Source organism: Pseudoliparis swirei, chromosome 22 (assembly GCF_029220125.1).
Source record: "Pseudoliparis swirei isolate HS2019 ecotype Mariana Trench chromosome 22, NWPU_hadal_v1, whole genome shotgun sequence".
Taxonomy (NCBI): Eukaryota; Metazoa; Chordata; class Actinopteri; order Perciformes; family Liparidae; genus Pseudoliparis; species Pseudoliparis swirei.
The window spans coordinates 23201482-23228981 of NC_079409.1; the positions used below are offsets into that span (position 1 = coordinate 23201482).

The 27500-nt window shown below is 45.9% G+C and overlaps 2 protein-coding genes and 1 long non-coding RNA gene across 7 annotated transcripts; 1 reads left to right on the forward strand and 2 right to left on the reverse strand.

The window, feature by feature from the left end:
- Window positions 1-2013: 2013 nt before the first annotated feature.
- LOC130212731 (uncharacterized) lies at window positions 2014-8389 on the reverse strand. 2 transcript variants are annotated; one of them, XR_008835407.1, is made up of 3 exons: window positions 8321-8389; window positions 5416-5519; window positions 2014-4689 (listed from the first exon to the last, which is right to left on the reverse strand). It is a non-coding gene; the product is annotated as an uncharacterized LOC130212731 (long non-coding RNA). The 2 variants fall into 2 exon arrangements; XR_008835406.1 differs by lacking the exon at window positions 8321-8389 and adding an exon at window positions 6877-7148.
- Window positions 7155-22829, forward strand: azi2 (5-azacytidine induced 2). 4 transcript variants are annotated; one of them, XM_056443889.1, is made up of 8 exons: window positions 7155-7206; window positions 11103-11356; window positions 12348-12464; window positions 12706-12811; window positions 13411-13544; window positions 16228-16292; window positions 19551-19675; window positions 21752-22829. In XM_056443889.1, the coding sequence occupies exons 2-8, from the start codon at window positions 11138-11140 to the stop codon at window positions 22150-22152; spliced, it is 1167 nt and encodes a 388-aa protein (XP_056299864.1). In that variant the 5' UTR covers window positions 7155-7206; window positions 11103-11137; the 3' UTR covers window positions 22153-22829. The 4 variants fall into 4 exon arrangements, with proteins under 4 accessions (XP_056299864.1, XP_056299862.1, XP_056299863.1 ...); XM_056443887.1 differs by lacking the exon at window positions 7155-7206 and adding an exon at window positions 8296-8478 and having other exon boundaries at window positions 11077-11356; XM_056443888.1 differs by lacking the exon at window positions 7155-7206 and adding an exon at window positions 8296-8478.
- Window positions 22830-23144: 315 nt separating this feature from the next.
- Window positions 23145-24718, reverse strand: cmc1 (C-x(9)-C motif containing 1). Its single transcript, XM_056443891.1, has 4 exons — window positions 24619-24718; window positions 24220-24312; window positions 23618-23708; window positions 23145-23507 (listed from the first exon to the last, which is right to left on the reverse strand). The coding sequence occupies exons 1-4, from the start codon at window positions 24635-24637 to the stop codon at window positions 23387-23389; spliced, it is 324 nt and encodes a 107-aa protein (XP_056299866.1). The 5' UTR covers window positions 24638-24718; the 3' UTR covers window positions 23145-23386.
- Window positions 24719-27500: the final 2782 nt, after the last annotated feature.

The window sequence follows — 27500 nt, forward strand, 5'->3', positions numbered from 1 at the left end:
GAGGTTTAACAAGCTGGCCCCTCAGAAGGAGCCCCCCCCCCCCCTCCTCTCCAGTGAGTTTCACGTGCCTTTGAACGTCCCATCGTCATCCTTTAGAAATCACTTTGAGCACATTACAAAGGAACAGCGCCCTCTTCTGGTTGGAAGTGAGCCTGCATCATGCTGTTGCTCTCGGTTGCATGATGTGGATAAGCTGATGTTCAGAACACGAACCGGCACCAGATGAACCACCAGGTGACCAGGGACCCAGTCCTCGCTCCCAACGCAGCGCAGGCCGCCTTCTCGGCCTCGAGGGTCAAAGTCCGAGGATTGTCAGAAGTGATAAAGACCCAAGCGAGTGATTAATCTCCTCCAAACAACAGCAAGTGCTGTTTTCCCGGTCCAGTCCATCATCATCTAATTACGAGAGCGATGACATCAATAATTCATGCAGCACTTGTGGACAAAAACATGACAATCAACGCAGTCAATCTGCAACTTCTGTCATTATTAATTCAGCGTCTGCTGGATGCTGTTTTAGACCACTTGGCCTGATTGCATTACGATGCAAGTGTGTGTGCGCGTGTGCAGTGTGTGTGTGTGTGTGTGTGTGCATGTGTGCAGTGCGTGTGTGTTTGTGCACAGTGTCAGTGTGTGTGTGTGTGTTTGTGCACAGAGTGTGTGTGTGTGTGTTTGTGCACAGTGTGAGTGTGTGTGTGTTTGTGCACAGTGTGTGTGTGTGTGTGTGTGTGTGTTTGTGCAGTGTGAATGTGTCAAACAATTCGTTATTATGCCCTTTCCCAATTCCTATAAATATAAGATTGTCATGCATGTTGCGTTGGATGGTTACAAAATATGATTCAAGCCGTTTCAAATGCTTATTTACTATAACTTGGAGCCACATGATTCTGATTTGTTCAAGTGGCCATTATTCCTGTGATATGATGTCGTGGAGCTTGCATTCACATCCAGAGAGCTCCAGACTAGCGCTTCATTTATCCTCATGCATAATGACGATGTCATGTCGCTGTGTTTAGTATGTTAATGTTTGCTAAACTTCTGGCTTATTGGTTCAGCAGACATGCTAATCGGGAGTTTGTTAATTGGTCACATCGATACATTTATTTCAGCATTTATTTATTTATTCTTGTATTTATTTATACATTTATTTAAGCATTTAATTAATTATTCCTGTATTATTTATACATTTATTTATTCTCGTATTTATTTATTCTTGTATTTATTGATACATTTATTTATCTATTCTTGTACTTATTTATACATTTATTTATTCTTGTATTTATACAATTATTTAAGCATTTAATTATTTATTCCTGTATTTTATACATTTATTTAAGCATTTAATTAATTATTCCTGTATTATTTATACATTTATTTATTCTTGTATTTATTTATTCTTGTATTTATTGATATTTATTTTTCTATTCTTGTACTTATTTATACATTTATTTATTCATTCTTGTATTTATTTATTTATCTATTCTTGTACTTATTTATACATTGATTTTTATATTCTTGTATTTATTCATACATTTATTTAGGCATTTATTTATTTATTCCTGTATTTATTTATACATTTATTTGAAAAGGTGAGACACATTTTTTGTTATCGAAATCAAATTATGGTTATAAAAAAACATTAAATATGTATATATAATATATATAAATAATGTTTTGAGTAATCAATATGAAACCTAATTGGACCGCGTGTCTTTAGAGTTGATGCGACAGTATCACTATATTTAGAATATGGGATCAAATACTGGACTGGGTGCCGTGATGTGATGCACACGGCGTCACTCGTTAAGGATTTGTTGTCCCCAAACAAACAGCAGAGAAGTAAAGACACGGTAAACAATTTTTAAACTGTATCTAATGAGTAAAGATTCCCACACAGGGGACGGAGGAACGACACGGTCACCATCCTCCAACGCAGTGAACTTTACGTTAAGCTTTAGAGGTCTCCACTTCAGGTGACACAAAAACAAGATACAGAGCTTCAGATGCAAAGTATAACTGTCGAATGTCTTTATTGCAAAGTATGCTGAGAGTCAATATCCAGAGCACCAGAGGTGCAGGAGGACACCCCAAACAGGAAGGACTGTCATCAAACAGGAAGCCATGACCACAGCCAGCCTACGCAGAGTGGCTGTATACAAGGTGTGTTAAATGTATAAAAAATAAATATGTAGTTAAATACAACAGATTAAATAAATACACAATAGTACGGGATGCTGAGCCACCGTTCGGATCACACGCCACGAGAGCCGTTAAATAAATAAGTCCTCTCCGTCCTCACGCCGTCGTCCCGTCGGTCTCACGTTCTCTGACGTCAAACAGCATTTAGAGACGCGCGAACGTCGAGTTACGGGAAAACCGTCTCACTAAGATGTCCTCGAGGAGGATTTACCTGAAGCAGCAATGAACAAATAACTGAATGTCCTCGAGCGTCCGTCCAGGAACACGCGGAGCGTTCGTCTACGGGGAGCCGGCGTGGCGCCGCTGGGAGGGGCGGCGCGGCGGCGGGTAGCCGCTCACGTCCTCTTTAAGACGTGTCAGCGTTTCTTGGCTCTCGGTCTTCTGACACGTTGTCCTCGAGCCCATGGACTTGCTCCTCTTCTTTTTCTTCTTCCTCTTCCTCCCCCAGCCGGTGGTCTCAGCCTCCTCAGGTCCTCCCTGCTGACCGCACTCTCAAACCTGAAGCCCTCTATGACCACGGTCTCTCCATCCTCCTCGAGGCTGGCCTGACACTCCTGCTGTCACAACAACAACAACAACAACATGCACACTGGGTCACGCGGTGCCCGGTGTGCCTGAGCACAGGAAACAAGAACCATTTGCACATCAGTTAAAACAACGCCTGTATGCGCAATAGAGAGAATGGTGTGTGTGTGTGTGTGTGTGTCTCCTGTTCGAAAGAGAACCTATCAACAGTCGGCTGAGTAAACTCAGGAGAGTAAAGCTGTCAGTCTGTTTGTGACGGTTCATCCACATGCTGACCAGTGGGTCTCCAGGACCAAAGTGAGAAGATGTAGTATTTAAACTAACAATGATCATTCCAAAGCATACCGTATATATTCCGTTTAAATTAATATTTGAATATTAAAAAATTGCATTACTTGTTCAAAAATTGTGGGATTTTATTTTTTTCAATTGCTTTTCTAGGCCGAGAAATAGCCATTTAAAAACTCCTTGACTTTTCCAGGTTTTCCATGACCGTATGAACCCTGTTTTGAATAAAGGCTTGAAAATTAGTTTTATTTTTTTATCCGATTAATCGATTCATCGAAAAAATAATCAACAGATGAATCGATGATCAAAATAATCGCTAGTTGCAGCCCTAATCGGGAGGCTTAAGGCCTTTCAGGAATGAAGCAGAAGCTGCTGAGCCAATCAGAACCTCTTGAAGGCGGGGTTGAGGTGAGGGAACGTCACAGAACCGGGCCACCGCCAGAACCCAACGGTACCCTGCGACGAGCCTCCGGAAGACCTCGATGGTGCTTTGGAGCTGTGAAGCAGCCTGAGATAGAAGCTCCTCCATCGTCACGCCACAGGCTGACGTCTCTTCCTGAAGCTCTGGTGCGTCGCCCCGTCTGTTCTTCACTCAGGCGGTCAGGAGGATCTCGTGTTCGACGCCGTCGGGCCCTTGATCACTTTGATGGGAAAGCGTGAAGAAGAAGCCGAGCGGCTCGACTCTGAGCGCACGGCGAGGATTAAACGGTCAAACGGCTCAGCAGCTTCTCCTTCACGTCAGCTGGAAACCACTTTGACAGAAACTCAGTTTGCATCTGAGGCTGAGAGGGAAATTGATGGTGTTGCTATGCAACAGTAGAGAATCAGGGTTCGTACACATGTTGACCAATGGAATTCCAGGACTTTTCCATGACTTTAAACCAAATTTCCATGACCAAACTGAAATCTCGGTGTGTACATGAAAACTTGGAAAATGTAGTATTCAAACAATGAGAATTACAAAGCATACAATATACCTTAAATGAAACAAATGAATGAGACAATAGTTTGATTAAAAGAATAAACATTACTATACATGTTTATTCTTCGAAAAACTTATATAAATGTTTATTCTTTTAATCAAACTATTATCCTTTATGTGCAAATCCATCTGTTTGGATTTGGCGTATGCCGGCTTATAATTTGAGTCTTCCTTTCAAAAACATATGAATTATTTTAAACTCGACGTAAATGAACATGTGAATAAAACACATTTCCATGACTTTTCCAAAACGTTTGTGATTTAAGTATTTTCCATGACTTTTCCAGGCCTGGAAATTACCATTTTAAAATTCCATGACTTTTCCAGATTAGTCATGACCGTACGAACCCTGTAGAATGCATGAACCCGGACTACTCTGCCTGACCGCAGCAGGAGTGCTCCCTGCTTCATTGTGTCCTAAAGACAGGAGGAGATGAACAAGACAAATGGAGCTCTGCTGCAGCGTCAGAGGACCGGCCTCATGGAGCCACATGACGACATGTTCATACTCACACATGAAACTAGGGAATAGTTGTGTTCATGGTCATAGTCACGCGGTTCACAACAGGTTGGTCTGAGGATTTTCACCCCCACCTCTACAGGCCTCATTCTGCACCGTCTCTGGTTGGAGGGGCCTGGTGACCGGTCCAGCAGTTCCTCGATGCTATGCATCAGCAACTGAGCCGTTAGCAGCACTGCAACGACATTGACAAGCAACAGTAGTAGAGCCCACCTCCATCACAGGAACACACGGCTGCAGGGATGGAGAGCGTTTCTCATCTCCACTGACAGAATCTATCGCGAATACAAACGCAAGGCGATAAACGTCCACATTTAGAGAAGAGTTCACACTGTCATGAGGTGCTACTTGTGCTGCTGGATAGAAGATGACACATGTGGGCATTACAAAGGTTTAGAGGGATGGCTAACCTTTAGTTTACAAGATGTGACAAACTCAGAGGACTAATTCATTCATTATGAATCAATTAATTCCCCGGTGTCTGAGGGAGAGGTACAAGTCCTTCAGCTGCTTCACAACACACTGCAGGAGATCGCTGGAGATCCTGGCAAACTCTGCACTTTACTTTACTCAGCACTTTACTTTATTATCCCCCTGTATATTTAGTATTAGTATTAGTATTTAGTTTTTAGTATTGTGTTTTATATTTATTGATGCTCTGATGTTCACCGCTGCTGTGATTTTTTAAATTTCTCCACTGTGGGTCAAATAAAGGAATATCATATCATATCATATAATCACAGCCTATCTGGAAAGAAATGAAAGAACAGCTTTATAGTGTCATTGAAAAGCATTTAGTTTCCTCTCCAGGAGAGTATTCCCAGAGCAACTCGTCTCCCAGTCAAAGGGAAGTGACCACAAACACCTGATCTCCTGAGGTGAGGCGTGCAGGTGGACTTACACTCTCGAGTCGTGATGATGCTGAGCGTGGGCTCCTCTTCACGGGTCATGTCACTGATCTTTGCAGCTTCCTTCACAGCCAGAGCACTGGGTTTTTGAATTGCCCTTCAAAGAGATAAATTTAGCACATTTAGGAACTAGAATGGGCACTCGGTAGAGCGCATACCTTCGCATATCACAAGATTGGGCATTGAATTATGAAGATGTTGGCATTAGTTACATGCCAATTGGATAGAAATTGAACGCGCTATGGTAAAAAGAAGATGTTGACCTTTTCATGACCTTGACCTTGACCTTTGACCCGATCGATCCCAAAATCTAATCAAATGGTCCCCGGATAATAACCAATCATCCCACCAAATTTCATGCGATTCGGTTTAATACTTTTTGAGTTATGCGAGTAACACGCATACAAATAAATAAATACACGGCGATCAAAACATTACCTTCCGCATTTTCAATGCGAAGGTAACTATTTGGCCAAACAAAAGATGTTAACTTACTGTACCAACCCTGTGTAATGTTCTGCCCGGCAACACCACTGTCTGCTGGTAAAGGAAACTCTTGTGTTTCTTTCTCACTTCCTCATTGATTCACAAAGATGCACATGGATAAGCTATCAATATTAAAATAGTTCATATTACAGGTTGATCAACTAGTTCTGTAGGCCTGGGTGCTGAAGCTGCACCAGGAACACACTGGGATCTACTTCATGTTGGAATCTCCATCATTATTTTTTTTCATAGAAATATGTCAGAATATTGTCTAGTTTCCAAACTCTTTCATCATGAGTCATCTCTTATTTCTCTATAATCACATTTGGCCCTGAAGAAGACATGGTGTAGTCAGGATGGGCTGACAGGCCACGAGTCATCACAGCGAAGGGCTGGTTATATAATTTTTATTAAATTACAAAATAATAATTGATTCTCTAACAACTAGCAATGTGTTGGGTAGCTAGCTAGCGGTCGTGACAGTGCTATATTGAGATAGTTATAGCTTAAGCTATTGTGCATTTCCCCACTGGAGGACTTATAAAAGATATTATCTTATCTCTCAGCTCAATAACTGGGACATAAAATATGTTCTTATGTGTGTATCTTCCAATCAGAAATACATTAGCAGTTTCATTTTATTAGTGTCCGTTGACACTTGCGAAGCTAACCTATAAGCTAACCTAGCTTAGCAAGTGAGACACCGGCAAAGGTTGTCCACGTCGGCCATGACAGCAGCTGAGGTGACGTCAGTCAATTGTACAGAAGTTGTTCTCAAAAAGTAGTTTTAATCTTTTACTTTTGTAATTGTTTAATTGTAACGGGGCTTATTGGGCGCATCTAAAACAAGACGTATACCTATATGATTAACCTAGATGACCCCTGACCTCTGGCACCGCCATCAGGAAAGGACGTGACGTCATGCTTCAACAGGCCCACGTAGAAGCTACTTTCTTTAAGAAACGTACCTGTGGGTAAGGAGGCAGGAACACGCAGTAATCCCCTCCGTGGCGTCAAACGAGCCAGTTAATCTTCCCCGGAGATTAACTGTGTTCCTGTCGGACAGATTATTGTATTTCTCCGAGCTGTTCTGTTGTTTTAAAGCCGCAGCACATCCTCCTCTTTCACTAAACGTGCGTCAATAAACTCTGTTCCGTCGCGAGCGATATCCCCCACTTAACTAACATATTTCTAATTCTGCTTTTATTTTGAAAGGACTTCGGCGGTCAAGTGACTCCCGGAGAAAGGAAAAGGGGATTTGTTAAGTGCATTTGAATATCGAGTCACGGAAATATACAGTGAGTATACTATGATTTATACGGACGGTGCGAAGAAACCTGAGACGGGACTGACAGGATTTGGGGTGGCAATACCAGATAAAGGAGTAGGGATCAACAGGAGAACATCTGATAGGCTTGGGGTCTACACAGTGGAGATGGTGGCAGTGCTGGTGGCGTTACGATGGGTGGAAAAGGCAAAACAGGGCAAGGTGTTAATATGCTCCGATGCAGCCTCAGTAGCCTGTAAGCATCAGATCTTTTCATTCAAGCAGTCGGCAAGATATTCTCTATGAGGTCCTTCAGTCGGTCACACGTGTGTTACCAACCAGGAGGTCAGGTGAAATTCATGGGTTCCAGCACATATAGGGTGAGTGGGAATGAGAGGGCAGACAAGTTGGCAAAGAGTGCTTTAAAGAAAGGAGACATAGAAATGAGAGTTAACATCAGTAAGGCGGAGGTCAAGAGTATTATCTGGGAAAACGTCAACCAAATGTGGCAAAATAGGTGGGACAGAGAGGAAAAAGGAGACATTTGTATCTTATTCAAAAGGAGTGTTACGGCAACCAGGATGGGATGGAAGGAACAGGAGAGAGGAAACGGTGCTGACAAGGCTACGGTTGGGCCATACTGCACTTAACATGACATTGAAAATGATCGGGAAACACCAGACAGGCCTGTGTGAAGGATGTGGAAGAGAGTCGGTGGAGCATGTGGTGGTTCATTGTAAGGCGCATGAGACTCATAGAGAGGTGATGAGGAAGAAATTGGGGGTGCGTGAGTGGACACTGAAGGGAATACTGAGCATGGGGGGGAGAGCACAGATTAGAGTTCTGTTCACGTTCTTAAAGGACACAGGGGTTTATTATAGGGTATAGTTGAAATATAGGGATGAGGGTTACATTTTGGTTTGTTATATATTTTTATTTGTTTATTTATTTAAATATAAATATATAATTTTATTTATCTTTTGGGGGGGGGGGGGTTTGTTGGTGTTGGGGGTAAGGCGTCAACTAACGGAATAGTACTCCAGAGGGTGGCGGTAATGCACCAATTATATGGATGCCAACCGCCGTTAAAAAAGAAGAAGAAGAAGAAGAGAAGAAGTGACTCCCGGAAGTTTTTGTTTCCTCACCTGTCAGTTTCTGACACGGTACGCGACTCCAGCGCCGTCTCTTTGTTTTACCTCCGACACACCGGTCTGCTGTCTTCTCTCCTCCCGATAATACACGTCGATGTCCGGCTGTCGCACAGCGGAGGAGAGCACCTGAGACGGTCCGTGGGAGCGAGAGGGTAAAAACAACCGACCGCTTTCGCTTCACCTCGCCAGGAGACGTTAGCCACGAGCTAACGCTAGCTAGCTGTCATCGTCAACAGATCGATGTCATCGCGGAATCTATCGATCCGTATCAGATGCAGCGGGACTGTGTGCGGCGGGCTGCTCTCTGTGAAGCCTGTTTTTATATGCGACTGTCACTGTGTGTGTTTCTTTATTTTCGGTCGGTTGTCAACAGAGCAGGCGAAGCTAACGCTGTGCCGCTAGCATCAGACACGGAGTCGTTGCTTGTTTACATCGCGGCTGGTGGTCCGTGCATCGGTGTCTCCGTGTGTCTCCGTGCATTGGGTGTCTCCGTGTGTCTCCGTGCATCGGTGTCTCCGTGTGTCTCCGTGCATCGGTGTCTCCGTGTGTCTCCGTGCATCGGTGTCTCCGTGTGTCTCCGTGCATCGGTGTCTCCGTGCATCGGTGTCTCCGTGTGTCTCCGTGCATCGGTGTCTCCGTGTGTCTCCGTGCATCGGTGTCTCCGTGTGTCTCCGTGCATCGGTGTCTCCGTGTGTCTCCGTGCATCGGTGTCTCCGTGTGTCTCCGTGCATCGGTGTCTCCGTGTATCGGTGTCTCCGTGTGTCTCCGTGCATCGGTGTCTCCGTGTGTCTCCGTGCATCGGTGTCTCCGTGTGTCTCCGTGCATCGGTGTCTCCGTGCATCGGGTGTCTCCGTGTGTCTCCGTGCATCGGTGTCTCCGTGTGTCTCCGTGCATCGGTGTCTCCGTGTGTCTCCGTGCATCGGGTGTCTCCGTGTGTCTCCGTGCATCGGTGTCTCCGTGTGTCTCCGTGCATCGGCGTCTCGGCCGCCGTCGGCTCCTCGGCGGACTTTGGCTCGTGTTTTATTGACGTGACGACGGTCCTGCTCCTGGTGTCGCTCACGCGCTGGGGTCACTTTCGATTTCCTCCCATTTATCTGAAGTCGTCCTTTCAAATGTGTGTGTGCGTGCGTGTATTTGTGTGTGTGGATAAAAGCGTCTGCTAAATGACATGTAATGTGGATGTGTGTGTATTTATGTGTGTCTGCTAAATGACATGTAATGTGTGTGTGTGTGTGTGTGTGTGGATGTGTGTGTATTTATGTGTGTCTGCTAAATGACATGTAATGTGTGTGTGTGTGTGTGTGTGTGTATTTATGTGTCTGCTAAATGACATGTAATGTGTGTGTGGATGTGTGTGTATTTATGTGTGTCTGCTAAATGACATGTAATGTGTGTGTGTGTGTGTGTGTGGATGTGTGTATTTATTTGTGTCTGCTAAATGACATGTAATGTGTGTGTGTGTGTGTGTGGATGTGTGTATTTATTTGTGTCTGCTAAATGACATATAATGTGTGTGTCTCTGTGTGTATATATATAAAAGCGTCTGCTAAATGACATGTAGTGTATGTGTGTGTGTGGATAAAATTGTCTGATACTGACATGGAAGGTAATGTAGTGTGTCTGTGTGTGTCTGTGTGTGTGTGTGTGTGTCTGTGTGTCGTGACCTAGATCTTGCAGTGCGTCCCATCATACCCCTGAAAACTTTTTTTCCAAAACATTCGGTTTAAAAACCAACGGCTTGTCTCCCGAGTGTTTTCTGCATCGTTGCACGCTGACATCATCGCCTCGTCTGTCCTGAGCGAACGACTTCTGATCAGAAGGGAGGGTGTGTGTGTTCCTCCGGCAGTGTGTGTGTGTCAGGTAGCTGGGCTGCTATCTGTGTCAGGGGTGTGTGCCAACAGGTCACGGTGGAGCCTCTCTTTTCTGCCCGGTAACTGGGTCCAATCAGAGTTTACCATTTGTATTCATGACTTAACAAAAATAAATGGTTGTATTCATTTTATTCTCGGCTAAGCGACATGTGCCTGAACACTACAGATGCAAAGCTGCCCATTTCTCTTCACAACACATGTGGTGGAATCACCTCTGCACAAGAAAGATATGATACACAGGGTTCGTATGGTCATGGAAAACCTGGAAAAGTCATGGAAGTTTAAAATGGTCATTTCTAGGACTGGAAAAGTCATGTAAAGAACTTAAATCCTAAAAGTTTTGAAAAGTCATGGAAATGTGTTATCACATGTTCATTTGAGTTTGAGTTCATGGAGTTTTAAATAATTCATGTTTTTTAAAGAAAGACACTCAAAATATAAGCCGGCGTACGCTCTCAATACGCAACATTTTCTAAATGATTTCAGTTTGATTTCAGTTTGGTCATTTGGTCATTTGGTTTAAAGTCCTGGACATCCATCGGTGGACGTGTCGGAGCCCAGGTTATCGTCCGGTTCTTGCCTGTGATGGCGACGGCCTGGAGTCCCTCCATGCGTGGTCTGAGGCCGCTTGAGGCCGTCTCCTGCACACAGGAAGTGAAGCATTGCACATTTGAACAAAGTCACGTCCATGAGAAACCGTTTCATTGCAGAATGATCTGTGGGACTCGTCTAAAACACAGCGATGCTCCGCCATTCCCTCACATGTCACAGAAGCTAGAAGCAACGTAACGAATGTATTGTGATCGTATGGCAATGCAGATGTGTTGTGATCGTCGCTTCAGTTGTCAAACCAAATCATTCTTGTGTCTCTTTTACAAGATAAAGCCGACGCAGATCCCTCCCAGGTCTGTGAGCTGCTGCGGAGTCGGCCTGTGCAGGCATGGAGCCCCTGGCCGTGGACGACGACATCTGCATCCTGAAACACGAGACGGCCTACACCGCCGCCGGAGAGAGCCCCGTGTCCGTGTGCGCCGGCGATGAATCCAACGCTTCCCACTTCGCCCTGGTGACGGCCTACGAGGACATCAAGAAGAGGCTGAGGGACACCGAGCGGGAGAACACCTTGCTGAGGAAGAGGGTGAAGCAGCTGGAGGACAAGGTAGGGCGTGGATGAAGAGCTGCTGGTGGAGAGAGGCCAGCAGATCATAACAATGATACATGATGTGATATTCCTTTATTCGTCCCACAGTGGGGACATTTCAAAGATCACAGCAGCGGTGCACATCAGAGCATCAATGAAATCTAATGTTCATGTTAACAAAGCATAATGATCATAATTCAAACTTATATAGCGCTTTTCTAGATACACAAAGACGCTTCACATGGGGACAAACAGACAAACAAAAAGAAAGCAGACATACAAACAAACAGGATGTATTGGTAACAATGAGAAAGGAAAGCAGACTGGAGCAGCTGTGAGGGTCATCGGGGTCAGGGGTCAGCAGGGGAAAGAGTTGGAAGAGGTGTGTTTGAGGGCTTAAATGATGGTGGGGTGGGAGGCTGACGGATGTGGATGGGGAGAGCGTTCCAGAGGGGGGGGGGGGGCTACTGAGAGGAGATGAAAGAGAAAACTGCTCATCCAGGCAGCTCAACAGCCAGAGAGCAAGGGTCAGAAAGGGAGAGGTGTGTTCATGTTCCAGGAAATTAGAGTGATGGAGAAACCCGAAATGCTCCGAGGAAGTTTCGGAAAAGTCAGCAGATTCAACCGCATCATCTTCACCTCTACAGAGAGCTGTGCATGCAGCATCATTCATATTGTTGGCCTCTAGTCAAAACTACACAACAATGAGAAACGCTCCGGCTCTGCCTAGCAACAGGAAGCGGTCGGACATGGCTCCTCACCCCAACAAGAGGTTCCATCTCTCTCTGCATGCAGTGAGAGCTGTTTGAACAGGAGGGCCGTCATCCAGAGGGCCGAGGAGGAAATGCTCCCACGACATGTGTGTCGCCTCTGGTGCCGGTCGCTTGACTCCGGTGAAGCGTTCGGCCCATCGGGATGTGGTGCGGGGGAAGTGACCTCCCACCACACGTGTGTGAGTGGAATGAAATTGATCTCTCTCCTCTCTGTATCTTATCCGTCTCCACTGAAGCTCTTCCGGCCAGAGGCTCCTCCATCAGAGGGTCCCCAGTACGTAAACAAGGCCTTCAGTGCTTACCGAGGTATCTACATAGAGAAGGAGGACATGCAGATGGAGCTCAACAAACTGGTGTGTTCACTGATTCCCTTGCAGTACTTTATTATACAGGATGAGGAGAAGAAAGAGTCGGTGCTTTTGCCGATTCCTCTGCTGTATATTTGGTTGGTAGGAACACCAAACGTAGGATATCATGAGACGCATGCAGCCCATGTGCAACCGATCGAGAGCAGAGAGAGAGAGAGCTTGATTCATTGATACGAGTGCTGACTCTCCCCCACCACCGCCTCACCGCCTCGTCTCTCCCCATCAGAAGAAAGAGAAGAGCGAGAGTGAGCGGCTGCTGACGGAGCAGCTGCAGGCCAGAGAGCTGGAGCTGCTGCAGCTGAGGACGGAGATGGAGACCAGCCAAGGTACAGGTAGAGCACCGGGGGGGGGTCAATCAAATACAAGACAATATTATTATATGTGACATACAAAACAGAAAGACTGAAAAATATAGGTAGAAGAAAAAAATGCTTATATATTGCTATCCTAAATTAATCTCAAATAAATCAGAACATTTATATAAAACAACAAAGAAAATAAAAAACTATACACAAACATACATATGGATCCATATATATATATATATATATATATACATATACACACATACATACTTCCACATATATCTTCCATATAAATACATTCCAATCACATTTATAACTCTCAAGAATTGTTATATAAATAATTCCCTTGAAAACCAAAAATGAGTTAAACCATTCTTACATCCATTTCAACATTGTTTAGCCTTTTGTCCAGTAAAGTTACAAACATCTCAAATCATATTTACACTCATGTATTGAAAACAAACGTTGTCCACCGTCTGCAGTGACTTTGCTTCAGCGCTGTACATTGTCTGCTTTGTTTTATAATAAACCAAATCATTACAAGTGACCGATGCATTGTGATAAGTGTTCATCATGAGGATGTGTCTCAACGTCTAAAGAGTTGACCTGGCGTGTTGTGTGTCCAGTGATGAGGAGCCTGAGCAGCCCTCAGGACTACTGGCAGGTGGACCGCGAGGGCAACGACCTGCAGATCCTCACGCTGCAGCAGGAGCTGGACCGCCTCACGCTGGAGAACAGCAGGCTGCTGGACGGGAGAGGGGTCAGTGGACGGGGGGAGACGGCAGGAAGGAGAGGGGGGGGTAACAGGAAGGAGAGGAGGGGGGGTAACAGGAAGGAGAGGAGGGGGGTAACAGAAAGGAGAGGAGGGGGTAACAGGAAGGAGAGGAGGGGGTAACAGGAAGGAGAGGAGGGGTAACAGGAAGGAGAGGAGGGGGTAACAGGAAGGAGGGGGGCTAACAGGAAGGAGAGGAGGGGGTAACAGGAAGGAGAGGAGGGGGTAACAGGAAGGAGAGGAGGGAGTAACAGGAAGGAGAGGAGAGGGGTAACAGGAAGGAGAGGAGGGTAACAGGAAGGAGAGGAGGGGTAACAGGAAGGAGAGGAGGGTAACAGGAAGGAGAGGAGGGTAACAGGAAGGAGAGGAGGGGGTAACAGGAAGGAGAGGAGGGGTAACAGGAAGGAGAGGAGGGGGTAACAGGAAGGAGAGGGGGGTAACAGGAAGGAGAGGAGGGGTAACAGGAAGGAGAGGAGGGGGTAACAGGAAGGAGAGGAGGGGGTAACAGGAAGGAGAGGAGAGGGGTAACAGGAAGGAGAGGAGGGGTAACAGGAAGGAGAGGAGGGGGTAACAGGAAGGAGAGGAGGGGGGGTAACAGGAAGGAGAGGAGGGGGGTAACAGAAAGGAGAGGAGGGGTAACAGGAAGGAGGAGGGGTAACAGGAGGAGGGGGTAACAGGAAGGAGAGGAGGGGGGTAACAGGAAGGAGAGGAGGGGGTAACAGGAAGGAGAGGAGGGGGTAACAGGAAGGAGAGGAGGGTGGGTAACAGGAAGGAGAGGAGGGGGAGTAACAGGAAGGAGAGGAGAGGGGTAACAGGAAGGAGAGGAGGGTGGGTAACAGGAAGGAGAGGAGGGGGGTAACAGAAAGGAGAGGAGGGTAACAGGAAGGAGAGGAGGGGTAACAGGAAGGAGAGAGGGGGTAACAGGAAGGAGAGGAGGGGGTAACAGGAAGGAGAGGAGGGTAACAGGAAGGAGAGGAGGGGTAACAGGAAGGAGAGGAGGGGAGGGAGAGGAGGGGGAGTAACAGGAAGGAGAGGAGGGGGTAACAGGAAGGAGAGGAGGGGTAACAGGAAGGAGAGGAGGGGTAACAGGAAGGAGGGGGTAACAGGAAGGAGAGAGGGTAACAGGAAGGAGGAGGGGTAACAGGAAGGAGAGGAGGGGTAACAGGAAGGAGAGGAGGGGTAACAGGAAGGAGGAGGGGTAACAGGAAGGAGAGGAGGGGTAACAGGAAGGAGAGGAGGGTAACAGGAAGGAGAGAGGGTAACAGGAAGGAGAGGGGGTAACAGGAAGGAGAGGAGGGGGTAACAGGAAGGAGAGGAGGGGGTAACAGGAAGGAGAGGGGTAACAGGAAGGAGAGGAGGGTAACAGGAAGGAGGGGTAACAGGAAGGAGGGGGTAACAGGAAGGAGAGGAGGGAGGGGTAACAGGAAGGAGGGGTAACAGAAGGGGGTAACAGGAAGGAGAGGAGGAGGGGTAACAGGAGGAGGGGTAACAGGAAGGAGAGGAGGGTAACAGGAAGGAGAGGAGGGGTAACAGGAAGGAGAGGAGGGGTAACAGGAAGGAGAGGGGTAACAGGAAGGAGGAGGGGTAACAGGAAGGAGAGGAGGGGTAACAGGAAGAAGAGGAGAGGGGTAACAAGAAGGAGAGGAGGAAGGGGGTAACAGGAAGGAGAGGAGGGGGGTAACAGGAAGGAGAGGAGGGGGGGTAACAGGAAGGAGGGGGGCTAACAGGAAGGAGAGGAGGGGGAGTAACAGGAAGGAGAGGAGGGGGTAACAGGAAGGAGAGGAGGGAGTAACAGGAAGGAGAGGAGAGGGGTAACAGAAAGGAGAGGGGGAAACAGGAAGGAGAGGAGAGGGGTAACAGAAAGGAAGGGGGGTAACAGGAAGGAGAGGAGAGGGGTAACAGAAAGGAGAGGAAGGGGGGTAACAGGAAGGAGAGGAGGAGGTAACAGGAAGGAGAGGAGGGGTAACAGGAAGGAGGGGGTAACTGAAAGGAGGGGGGGGTAACATGAAGGAGAGTGGGGGTAACTGAAAGGAGGGGGGTAACAGGAAGGAGGGGTGGTAACAGGAAGGAGGGGTGGTAACAGGAAGGAGGGTGGTAACAGGAAGGAGAGTGGGGGTAACTGAAAGGAGGGGGGTAACAGGAAGGAGGGGTGGTAACAGGAAGGAGGGGGGGTAACAGGAAGGAGGGTGGTAACAGGAAGGAGGGGGGTAACAGGAAGGAGGGGTGGTAACAGGAAGGAGGGTGGTAACAGGAAGGAGGTGGTAACTGAAAGGAGGGGGGGGGTAACATGAAGGAGAGTGGGGGTAACTGAAAGGAGGGGTGGTAACAGGAAGGAGGGTGGTAACAGGAAGGAGGGGGGGTAACAGGAAGGAGGGGGGTAACAGGAAGGAGGGGGGTGAGATAGGAGGCGCTGGAGAGATCTGTCCTAACTAGATTAGAGGAGACGGTGAAGGAGGGAGGAGGGACTGGATCCACTTCAACAGGAGGAGTTTAGAGAAACATTATAAAGGGGGGAGCACGGGGTGGAGGGAGGAGGAAGAGAGGGCGGAGGAAGAGAGGGCGGAGGAAGAGAGGGCGGAGGAAGAGAGGGAGGAGGAAGAGAGGGAGGAGGAAGAGAGGTGGCGTGATGGATGCGGTGGACACAGCCTCCCTGTGCCTCCTCTGGTTGCAGGAGGAACGCCACGGCCTCGACGGGCCGGACCCGGAGCAGAGCGGCGACGGCCAGCAGAACACGAGGTGAAGGTCAATGATGAAGGTCATTAGAGTCAGAGGGAGGTCACAACGATCAGGGAACCATCAGCGGACAGGACTGCTTCACTGACTTTACATCACATGTCATGGAGCAGACGCTTTTATCCAAAGTGACTGATCAACCTAGAGTACAAACCAAGAACAACAAGAATACAGGAAGTAACATTTCCTCAACATAGTGGAACTACTAAAGTACCATAAATAAGAGCTATTTAAGAGCCACTGAAGTGCTAATCTGTGTTTTAAATACATCTGCAGCATCCCAGTTTAATATAAATATATATGTGTGTGTGTGTGTATATATATATATACACATACATATATATATATGTGTATATATGTATGTATGTATATGTATATATTAGGGCTGTGAAACGATTAAAAATTTTAATCAGGTTAATCACAGGTTTCTGTGGATTAATCATGATTAATCACATATTACCGATATTCTCGGTATATTTTTGTGAGAACATAAAGATTTATGACAAAAGACGTATATATACATTTATACACAGGGGGGCACATAACTTGCTCACCAGTGTGCGCGCATCGCGGCTGAGCTCTGCCGCGCGCGAGGCCGCAAAGAGTTGTTGACCGGGGGGGGGGGGGGGGGGGTGCAAGTTACTTTTTTCCGTCCCGATGTGCGCGCACACGCCGGATCGAAGCTCTGCGGCGCGCGAGACGGAGATCGGAGTCGTGTTAACGCGACACTAGCGACAGAATGACACGCTGCTGGAGAGACGACCAACAACAGACGGATTGGAAGCTCATTCTGCGCATGCGGTAAATGCGTTAAAAAAATTAACTAATTAATCCTGTAATTTAATCATAACGCGTTATTTTTCACAGCACTAATATATATACATATTTATATATATGTATTCATTTATGTTTATATATTTATATTTGTATATATATGTGTATATGTATGTATATATATTTATATTAGGGCTGTCAGCATTAACGCGTTAATCTATGCGATTAATTTGGCCGCGTTAACGCACTAAAATATTTCAACGCAATTAACGCAACTTTGTTTACTTCCGGTGTTCGTTGAAGTTTTTACACTCAAACCGAGTGTCAAGCCGCGGCAGTACGGTTTAACACTGTTTCCGTTTTTAAAACAATTATTTCTCCGCGAAAATAAGGAGCATAAATCAGTTTAACTCGTGGATGAATCAGTCGGGTTTCCTCCTGCTCCTCCTTCCTCCCGTCTCCCCCTCTGACACACAGAGGAACGGAGGGGCGACGTGTCGGGTGACGCGGCGCGGAAAGAACTCGTCACACGAAACCTTCACCGTGATTGGTCAATCCGTTTGTCTGTCAACATCTTGCGAAAAAAACAACCAATGAACACTCAGTAAATCACAAAGGACCTCCCACCTCACAGGATAGGCTCTATAGCAGCCTGTCAGTCAGAGAGCAGAGAACACAGCGCGAGGACAATGAGCCTCATTTCAGAGCTGAGATTGTTCTGGAATGTTTGATGTATAACACGGGGGGGGTGTGTCATATGCAAAAGCCTTTAAAAGGTGAATTTACTTTTTTTGTAAAATGTATAAAATGAGCCCAGCCTCCAGAGGGTTAACGTGACATATGTGAATGTCAGTCAGTTATCAAGGCCACTGGTTCTGCTGTTCAGTGGTAAAGATGACAGGACCAATGGGGTCTCTATATACTTCTTTTTTTTTACTAATCTGATGTTTCACTGAAGAAACAATTTATCATCCACAATATTAAATACCTCGCTGGCACTTTATAGGTAGGAGCCTCTTTGAAAACACAGCTCTGTGTGAAGTTTGGTCTTTAAAAAGAAGAAAAACAACTTTTAATCGCGATTAATTAGTTAATTTTTTTAATTGATTGACAGACCTAATTTATATATGTGTATATATCTATGTTTATATATGTGTATATATATATTTATATATATGTGTGTATATATATATACATATATATATATATGTGTGTGTATATATACATATATATATGTGTGTATATATATACATATGTATATATAATATGTATATGTTCCCTCACGTAGACTCTGTAGATCTCAAAATCAACAATCAAACGTCTTAATGCTGCTCGCTCCAGAATACACGTTGTGAAATGTGTTGATCATTTAGTTTATTTGTTTTATGTGTTTTTGACGCCTTGCTTTCCTTGTGCACTTCAATGCAACAGATCACATTTGTGATGATGCGTTTTACATCACACCTAAAACTACATGAGTTCAGTTGCTTCTTAGAAAGTAAATATAAGCTAATTAAGCCATGTAGCCTGGCTAAAACGTGTCAGGTGATATATGTGACGTTGTGGTGTCTGCTGGTGTTGTAATGCTGCCCTTTGGCCACTAGAGGAGGGTGCAGCTTTACACATTGCAGCCGGTGTTATGCAGATAACCCCACATGTACCGGATCTCACCTCCACTCCATCATTGCTTCAGCTGTCCTCACACATCATGGAGATGATTCTATTGGCGGCGCATTAATTCAGTTTATTTTATAATTGTTTTACGTGTCAACAGGCACAGAAACGTTTAGTTTTTCCTCGTTCCATAAGGTGTGCAGAGGACCGTTTCTCGGCTCCAGCCCCTGACTCGTCTGATGCTGCTGGCTGAGCGTTGGAATCATTCAACCTTCAAGTGTCAGAAGCAAAAAATGCTTATATATTCCAATCCCAAATTATTATAATCAAATAAATCAGAAAATTATTATAAAATAATAAAAAATTATGTATATATTTCTTTTTCTTCATTATTTTATATAAATTCTCTGATTTATTTGATTATAATAATTTGTATATATATAATATACAAAACAGAAAGACTGAAAAGGTAGAAGCAAAAAAATGCTTATATATTCCAATCCCAAATTATTATAATCAAATAAATCAGAACATTTATATAAAATAATAAAGAAAATACAAAATTATATATATAAAAAAATGTTTCCTTCTTTATTATTTTATATAAATGTTCTGATTTATTTGATTATAATAATTTGAATATATCCACATACATCTTCCATATACATACGTTTCAATCACACTTTTAACCCTCAGAAATTGTCAACAAATGTTCACATTTACACATAGCTTGAGTTCCACCCCTCAAAGGCCTCCTCCCCGTGTGGGCACACCTCAGGGTGGCTCTCAGGGACGTCATGAGACGCAGTGGGCCACATAGGAGAGGTCAGAGGTCAGAAGCAGCCTGACAGAGCGCTGCGTGTGCTCCTGCAGGGAGAGGAGCATGCAGCAGACGTACGAGGCCTTGAGCTGCGAGGTCGCTCGTCTCCACGGCGAGCTGAAGCACCAGACGGGCCTCATCAGGAAACTCCGGCCGCTCGTCGGCGAGACCAGACAAGGTGAGGCGCAAAGCATTGTGGGTATTTGACTAGAATTGATGTCCACCTTTCCTTTCTGTGCTCGTGTCTGTGATGACGTGTGCACAGCGAGCCTCCTGCAGGCTCACAGCTACTTCTCCCACGACGGACGACTCCAGATGGACAGTTAGAATCAACAAGTATCGCTCATACAACAAGTGTCGTATTCACACATGTACTTCTGCATGTGGCCCGTCGTCCAGCTGGGACGCCGCCCCGGTGGCATGTCGGCCACACGGCGGCGCTCCCTCCTGGAGGAGCCTGTTCCCTCAGAACGATGACATGCCGTAGAGCTCCTGAAGCAGCTCCAGCTCCATGGGGACGTACTGCCCCAGGCTGCCGGCTGCAGGATAAACACAGAGAATAGATCCGAGGAGGAAGTTCATGTCTCTACCTGGAGACCCAATCACACGCCGAGTCCCTGAAGGAGGGGCCAGAAGAACACTGACGAGTGTAGATTCAAACTGACATTTACAAACCACTTCGTCCAGTTTACTTTTGTGGCTGGAATTCAAACTTTGCTTCTCTACACAAGAACTAATGTGGCTAACATAAAAAAGAAGAAGAGGGGGGGGGCTGTTGAGCACTACTCACTGAGAAGAGTTCTCCCGCTGCTCCTTGTCACAATGTGTATCAGAGTGTGATAAGACTGAGGCTACTATCAAAGTCCTCAAACACTGTGATCAAGGACATGGTGAAATAGTCCCCCCCCGTGGTGATGTATTCTCCTGCAGGAGAGATTACCTCTGTTGTCGATTCCCTCCCGAGTGTCAGCAGAGGAGACTAGGAGGTGAGAATTAGAACGGAATATGGAAAGAGACATAAAGCTGGGCCTATTTATTCCACTGAATAACAGAGTAATCCTGTAACTGAGACCCACGGAGGAATAAGGAGTGGCAGAGAAAAGGAGATATGAGGGGGGGGGGGGGCTGTGTATTTATTCAGGCGTATTGTGCATCTGTATTCTTCTAATGTGACTCCTGTGGAATCACTTTTATTCAAATAACTGAGACTCAGGAGACCTCAGGGGGGAGGAGGGGAGGAGGAGGGAGGGGAGGATAGAGGATGTGTGGATGGAGAAGAGGCGTGGGGGGGGGGGGTGTGTGTGTGTGTGTGTGTGTGTGTGTGTGTGTGTGTGTGTGTGTGTGTGTGTGTGTGTGTGTGTGTGTGTGTGTGTGTGTGTGTGTGTGTGTGTGTGTGTGTGTGTGTGTGTGTGTGTGTGTGTGTGTGTGTGTGTGTGTTCTCGTTCGCTCATTGATATGCTTTGTATGGACTTATAGTGGCTTAGTTTACGCATCGGGTTTATTTGATTAGTTCTAGTGAGCAAAACCGTAATGGTTGTTGTTGTTGTGGGTGTTTACGTGGTCGGGTTTCATTGTGCGACACGCAGCTCTGCTCTGAGGCCGGTGGCCGAGGATCACAGGGCGCTTAACGCACCTCGTCATGAACCTCTAATCCACACGAGGAGCGGGCGCCAAACGGAGACGGAGGCGTTCCGGCTAACGGAGGAAACCCGGATGTTTCATTCAGCTGCATCTGACACCAAATGTTGTCACGCACACAGGAAGCTGCTCTGATGGACTCCAGCCACTTGTTTGATTGTGTTTACTTGTTTACACTGAAGAGTAGAAATGAACTGACGTCAACGACAACCAGACATTGACATGTCTGACATCTCCAGGAGACTCAGGCTCTCAATGATCAACTCTAGAGGAAACATTGTGACATCCCATAATCCTTTGCTCTATTGATGTGTCTACAGTTGCAGTTGAAGTGCACTCACATTGAACTGTAGTCCAAATGTTCAGGTAGTGAAAAGCTTTTCTTCATTTCCTTCTGTCCTCTCAGCCACACGATGACTCTGTGCTCAGACACTTAGAACAGAATATGCTTTGATCCCATCTTGACTGATTTCAAATATAAGTAAAGAAACACCAAGAATCCCACCAGGACATTCGTATCAATATCAACATTATCATTCACAATCGTACAAATGTTATCTTTATATTCTTCTTGTTAAGCTCAGTCAAACATTCCACCTCCAACTCTCTTCTCCAGCCTCCTCGGTCCCGGTCCAGTGTCTCGACGACGTGGAGAAGAACAGCAAGCAGCACCCGGGCCCCCGGCTGTCGGCGCCCCGCCCCCCCAGCGCCCCCCCGCTCCCCTCGTGCTCCGGCCGCCCCTGCCCCCCCGCCGGCCCCCCGCAGCCGGACAGCCTGCGGGAGGACTGCTGGTACGACGGGCCCTGGCCCTCCCAGAGCGGCTCCGGGGAGGCGCTGCCCCCGCCCCCCCTGAACCAGGCCTCCCTGGACGACAGCTCGCGCTCCTTCCCCAGCCCCCCCAAGCCCAGCGACGCCATGTTCTGGGAGGGGCACCCCGCCGCGGCCGGCTCCTCGTCCTCCATCGGGAACATCGGCCCCAGGAGCCCCCCCGCCGCCGAGTCGGCCAAGCCCTACTGAGGCGGACCCCCTCATTGCTACACCCGACCTGCCTTAAGTTGACCTCTTGGCTGGAGCTGCTGCTGGGGCCCGATAGGGCCTCCTTCCTGTCGGGGGGGAGACCCTGAACTCGTCTCCTGCAGGAGCAGCGAGACCCCCCCCCCCCCCCCCCGGCATGCAGACGGCCATTTTATTTGATCAGAAGCGAGCGCGGTGCGTCCGGACGTGATGAACCCGAGGGCCCCCGAGGGCCCCGGCGTTGGACTAGAGTTCTGAAACCACTCCCTCCAACTGTCTTTCCATGTGAGGCTGTCGTGTCTCGCGGCGCCGTGACGACTCTGATCTGTTTCCGCCGGCAGACGAGCAGCAACCGGGAGAATCAAGGTGGAGTTTTTTTAAACGGCTTCCAAATTGCATCTTCTGTTTTAATTTATTTGTTCCTGTTTTTATTAAAAGCCCTTTACGGATCAAAGTCGGCCGTCGGTCCACCGCCGCTTGCCAAATAACGTTTGAGAATTCACTTCCGGGGTAATAAAAGGTTTCCACGTGAAGGACTCGAGGAAACGGATTCCCTCTCACGGAGTCTGATCAGATGTTTCAGTCGGAGGAGAAACGACTGGAGGAAGACCTGAAGGAGTGCCCCCCCCCCTCCTGAGCCGTCACTGGATCAAATAAAGGCTCACGGTTGATGTTCTTGATTGTGTTTCTCTGGTTCATTTTTAACAAACGTTATTTTACAGCAGTAGTTTCATACTTCTGTGAACGATTTGCAAACCAAAATGCAATGTACAGTAGATATGGAGTATATTTTAGATTTACTGCACTTCAGACTGTTTGTAAATATGATCAATTAAACGACGCGTGAGTTCTGCTTCGCACCAAGAGCTGCATGGATTCTAATGACGGCCAACAAAGATTAAAACATCCAGGACCAGAACCAGGACCGTCCTCCAGCCCCTCGTGCGTTAGAGGAAAACTATTCACGCTTCAGGTTTAATGCATCCATGAACACGTCACATTTTGGCTTTTTTATTTATCGATATACACTTTAAGGCCAATGAGTATTTTGTCTTAGTCACATGACCACACGGGGGTGGAGATGTGGGAGGTCTCCTACGGTCAGGACATGTTGCACACATACAGAACCACACACACACTGATTTCACTCCTCAGATCTAAATTAAACACGCTGGTTCCTGCCGGATGGCGCCGTGTCTTGGCGCCGCCCGGGGTCGCCGACGGGCCCCGTGGATCCTCACATGCTCGTCGGTAGTTTTTGTTTCCGGTTCTTTGCTGCGACGCCAGTCCTCAGAAACTCCAGCTTCTCTTTGATGTACTCCTGCTTGCACTGCTCGAAGAACAGAGGGTCCCTGTAGCTGAGGGGGGAGAGGGAGGGACGGAGGTTGGACATCGGTTATCTTTACTGGAGGAGACGGAGCCTCGCATGGCACCAGGCTGCACACACACACACACACACACAACTCACTGTATCGTCAGACATTCCTTCAGCGCCGCGGTCTGCTCCCGACACTTCAGCACCATGAGGAAGCCCTGGTCCCGACAGCAGAGGCTGAAGGCTGGAGGAAGAGGAGCAGGGCGACTGATTCTTAGATACGACATCTTTTACTCTTAAATCCTCACATGTACGAACATGTGGAACACAAGGAGCTCTGAATGCAGGAGGCCCTCCCAGGAGGCCGAGGCGCTGCTCCAGACTCAAGCTGCCGGTCTTGGTTCTGAGGCGGTGGAGACTCTGAACCTCAGGAACGAGCTCCTCTTCCACCGCCGCCTCTGAAGCTGCCGTGGTAACGGCTGCATCGGAGCATCGCTATGGTCCTCACAGACGCTTTCATCAGGATGCAGATGTGAAGGAGGAAGCAGCAAAACCAATTTAGAGAAGCAGAGCGGTGCGACTAATCTAATCAGCAGCCGGTCCCTGGGCGAGCGCAGAGAGACGCGGCGCTCCCTGGTTTACTAAATTGAGTGGAAACTTTATCTAAATCTGCTCCCTACAGCAACGCGCCCCCCCCCCCCCACACACCCACACACACACACACACACCTTCTCCACACACACAAACACACACACCTTCAACCTTCTCCACACAGAGCTCCTTGGCCTTGTCCCTCATCATTTTGGGGATCAGGACATCTGTCTCCACGTGCCTCAGGTGGATCTCATCTGGAAAGCATAAACAACAAAGCCCCCTTCTTCATCATCATCATCATGCAGACAACCCCACAGCGCTGCGTACAGTCCGCTGTGACGTCACACGTCAAGGCTGTGAACAGACACACGGTAAACGTTAACGGAAGCACGAATAGTGACGTATCCAGGGACGTAGTGGCAGCCGCTAGCTCCCGTTAGCTAAGCGCGCGAGCACGTAACGTTGAATAACGGTTACGCGCTGTAAAGAGTGACGTCACCTGTACATTAAGTGAACGTCATGAACTAAGACACCGTAAACGTCTCCCGGTGCTGCCGTACCTGTGTGCGCTGCCTCCATCGTCGCTCCTCACAACATTACACCACGGACCAATGTGACCTCGATGACGAGCGAAGGACTTCCGCTGACGTCATCAGGCGGCGCGAGGAACTACAAATCCCAGAGTCACAGGGCGGGAAAGGAGTTTCTGATGCTTCTGTCCTTTTTTCATTTACATTAATAAGAGACCTATTATATTATTAGAAACACTTTCCACACATTATGTAGTTAATAATAATAATAGTATTAATAATATTTATACAAATGTCATGGTTTTCATTGTAATTGCAAAACAATGAGGTGTGAGTGAAGTATGCCACGAGTTTAAAAAAAACATTTTTACTGTCAATTTTCCATTTGTGGAAACATACAGAAGATCAAAAATATTTCTCTCTTGTCCAACATAATACCTCTGTATATATAGTATTTTAGTATTAGTATTTAGTATTTAGTATTTAGTATTTTAGTCTTGATATTTAGTATTTAGAATTTTAGTCTTAGTATTTAGTATTTTAGTATTAGTATTTCGTATTTAGTATTTAGTATTTGGTATTTTACTCTTAGTATTTAGTATTTAGTATTATTATTTATTATTTATTATTGTTATTTTTATTGTGTTTTTATTGTTAACTTTTATTTTGATTAATGCTCTAATGTGCACCCGCTGCTGTGATCCTGAAATTTCCCCACTGTGGGACCAATAGAGGAATATCTTATCTTATCTCATCTTAAAGTGAGTAATAATAATAGTAAGACAGTAATAAAGTAAGAGTAGTATACCAACCATGTAATGTCAAACCAGAGGTCAGATAATCCAAAGCATGTGCTACAGAAAGACATAACACCTACTTTTGGACATAATAGTAGAAATGCCATAGGCCTACCATCAGGTTTTTGTTTTTATTTTTTGAGAGATGTTGTGAGATTGTCTCTGTTGTTGTATAAATACATACATTCTGCTGTCTTCAATGTCTTTTTTATATTTATCCTGTAATTTTGTAAATTACATGTATGTACGAGGAGAGTCAAATTACATCTATGTGCACAAACATGGGCAAAAAATCTGATTTAGTTATATTATGTAAAATAAAATAATGTAAAATGGTTCAGTCTTGTCGGAGCCGATGTGAAGACGAGTGCTTCCTCCTATAACCGTTATATTACTTTTACTTAAATTTAGATTTATTATTATGAAATAATTGTAAAAATCCTTTGTCACATGTCATTTGATTTAAGGCGGAAGCAACCAGACTGTCACTGACAAATTAAGCTTATTAATTTATCAGGATTTAATGACTGAAGGATTATTTATAAAACAATTATTGAGGGTTATAAGTGTGATTGAAACGTATGTATATGGGCGATATGTGGATATATATATATATATATATTAGGGCTGTGAAACGATGAAAAATTTTAATCAGGTTAATCACAGGTTTCTGTGGATTAATCATGATTAATCGCATATATACATTTACAGGGCCCTCAAGACAGGCAAGAGCTCCGAGAAGAGTTGTTGACGGGGGGGGGGGGGGAGTCGTGTTAACGCGACATGTAGAGACAGAATGACACGCTGCTGGTTAGAGACGACCAACAACAGACGGATTGGAAGCTCATTCTGCACATGCGTTAAATGCGTTAAAAAAACAAACTAATTAATCCTGTAATTTAATTAACTGAGTTAACGCGTTATTTTTCACAGCACTAATATATATATATAGATATATATTCTATATATATATAGATATATATTCTATATATATATAGATATATATATATTCTATATATATATATAATTTGTATTTTCTTTATTATATTTCTTTATTTTATATTAATTTTCTGATTTATTTGATTATAATAATTAAGGATAGGAATATATAATCATTTTTTTCTTTTACCTTTTCAGTCTTTCTGTTTTGTATATTCTATAGAATAATATTGTTTTATATTGATTGACTGACTGAATAAAATACACAACGAGAAAAATACACAACTGAACACTATGAATCATTATTCTTTTTGTTGCTGTTTTCCATGCACAATAATACATGATAACAAATATTTCAAATCTGTTCTTTGGACCTGACTTGAGGGGAATCGGAGCGGCGTGAGAGTCCTCCGCTAACACGACGTCTCAGCTGCAGCCTGACCGCAGCAGCTGAGGACCGGGCTCGTCTAGACAAGCTTCACGCGTTAGACTGCATCAGGAAATACATGTAAACTACCCCCCCCCCACACACACACACACACACAGCAGAGGGTTGTGGATGTCCTGCCTGTTGACTTGAAGTCCTCACCGATCTCTGACCTGACGAAGCTGGAGCTCCACTTTACTCGAGGAGCACATCCTGCTCATCTAGGACTCAACGGCCAGGAAGAGAGGAAACAAAGATCTCCTCAAGATGCCCTCTCACAAACAGACCGGGCCGTCACCTGGACGAGCTGCATGCTCCTTCAATGTGTTTTCTTCTTCCCGCAGACGTAGACCGTGACAGCAGATGGACACACACACACGTCTCTAAGCCCAAGCAAACACCTTCCAGACTGCACTCTTCTGTTTCCATCCCTCTTGACACCAGGTGGGCATCTGCAGATTTTAATATCAGCAGATCTTTCCAAACTGCAGCGCGAGCCAAGTTTCCTGAGCAGGCCGAGAGGAGCACTGAAGCAGAGCGGAGGAGAAAATACGATATATTATATTTATTGAATACTTGACAAAACATGAGCTTATTTTATGTTTCACCCGACAAGGAATAAGACTTAAAAACATGTTTCCACTCTGCATTGTAGAAAGAGATGTAATGTACTTTATCCACAGTATTGACCCATCTCTCAGACACGGTGTGTCCACACTGATGCATGGATATAAGTCATGTTTTACTTT

Coding starts and splice junctions, on each gene's coding strand:
- azi2 (XM_056443889.1), top strand. CDS start 11,138: ATGGAGCCCCTGGCCGTGGACGACGACATCTGCATCCTGAAACACGAG. Junction 12,812..13,410: donor GGAGACCAGCCAAGGTACAG/GTAGAGCACCGG, acceptor TTGTGTGTCCAG/TGATGAGGAGCCTGAGCAGC. Junction 19,676..21,751: donor CGTCGGCGAGACCAGACAAG/GTGAGGCGCAAA, acceptor TCTCTTCTCCAG/CCTCCTCGGTCCCGGTCCAG.
- cmc1 (XM_056443891.1), bottom strand. Junction 23,709..24,219: donor CTGTGTGGAGAAGGTTGAAG/GTGTGTGTGTTT, acceptor CTCTTCCTCCAG/CCTTCAGCCTCTGCTGTCGG. Junction 23,508..23,617: donor AAGGAATGTCTGACGATACA/GTGAGTTGTGTG, acceptor CTCCCCCCTCAG/CTACAGGGACCCTCTGTTCT.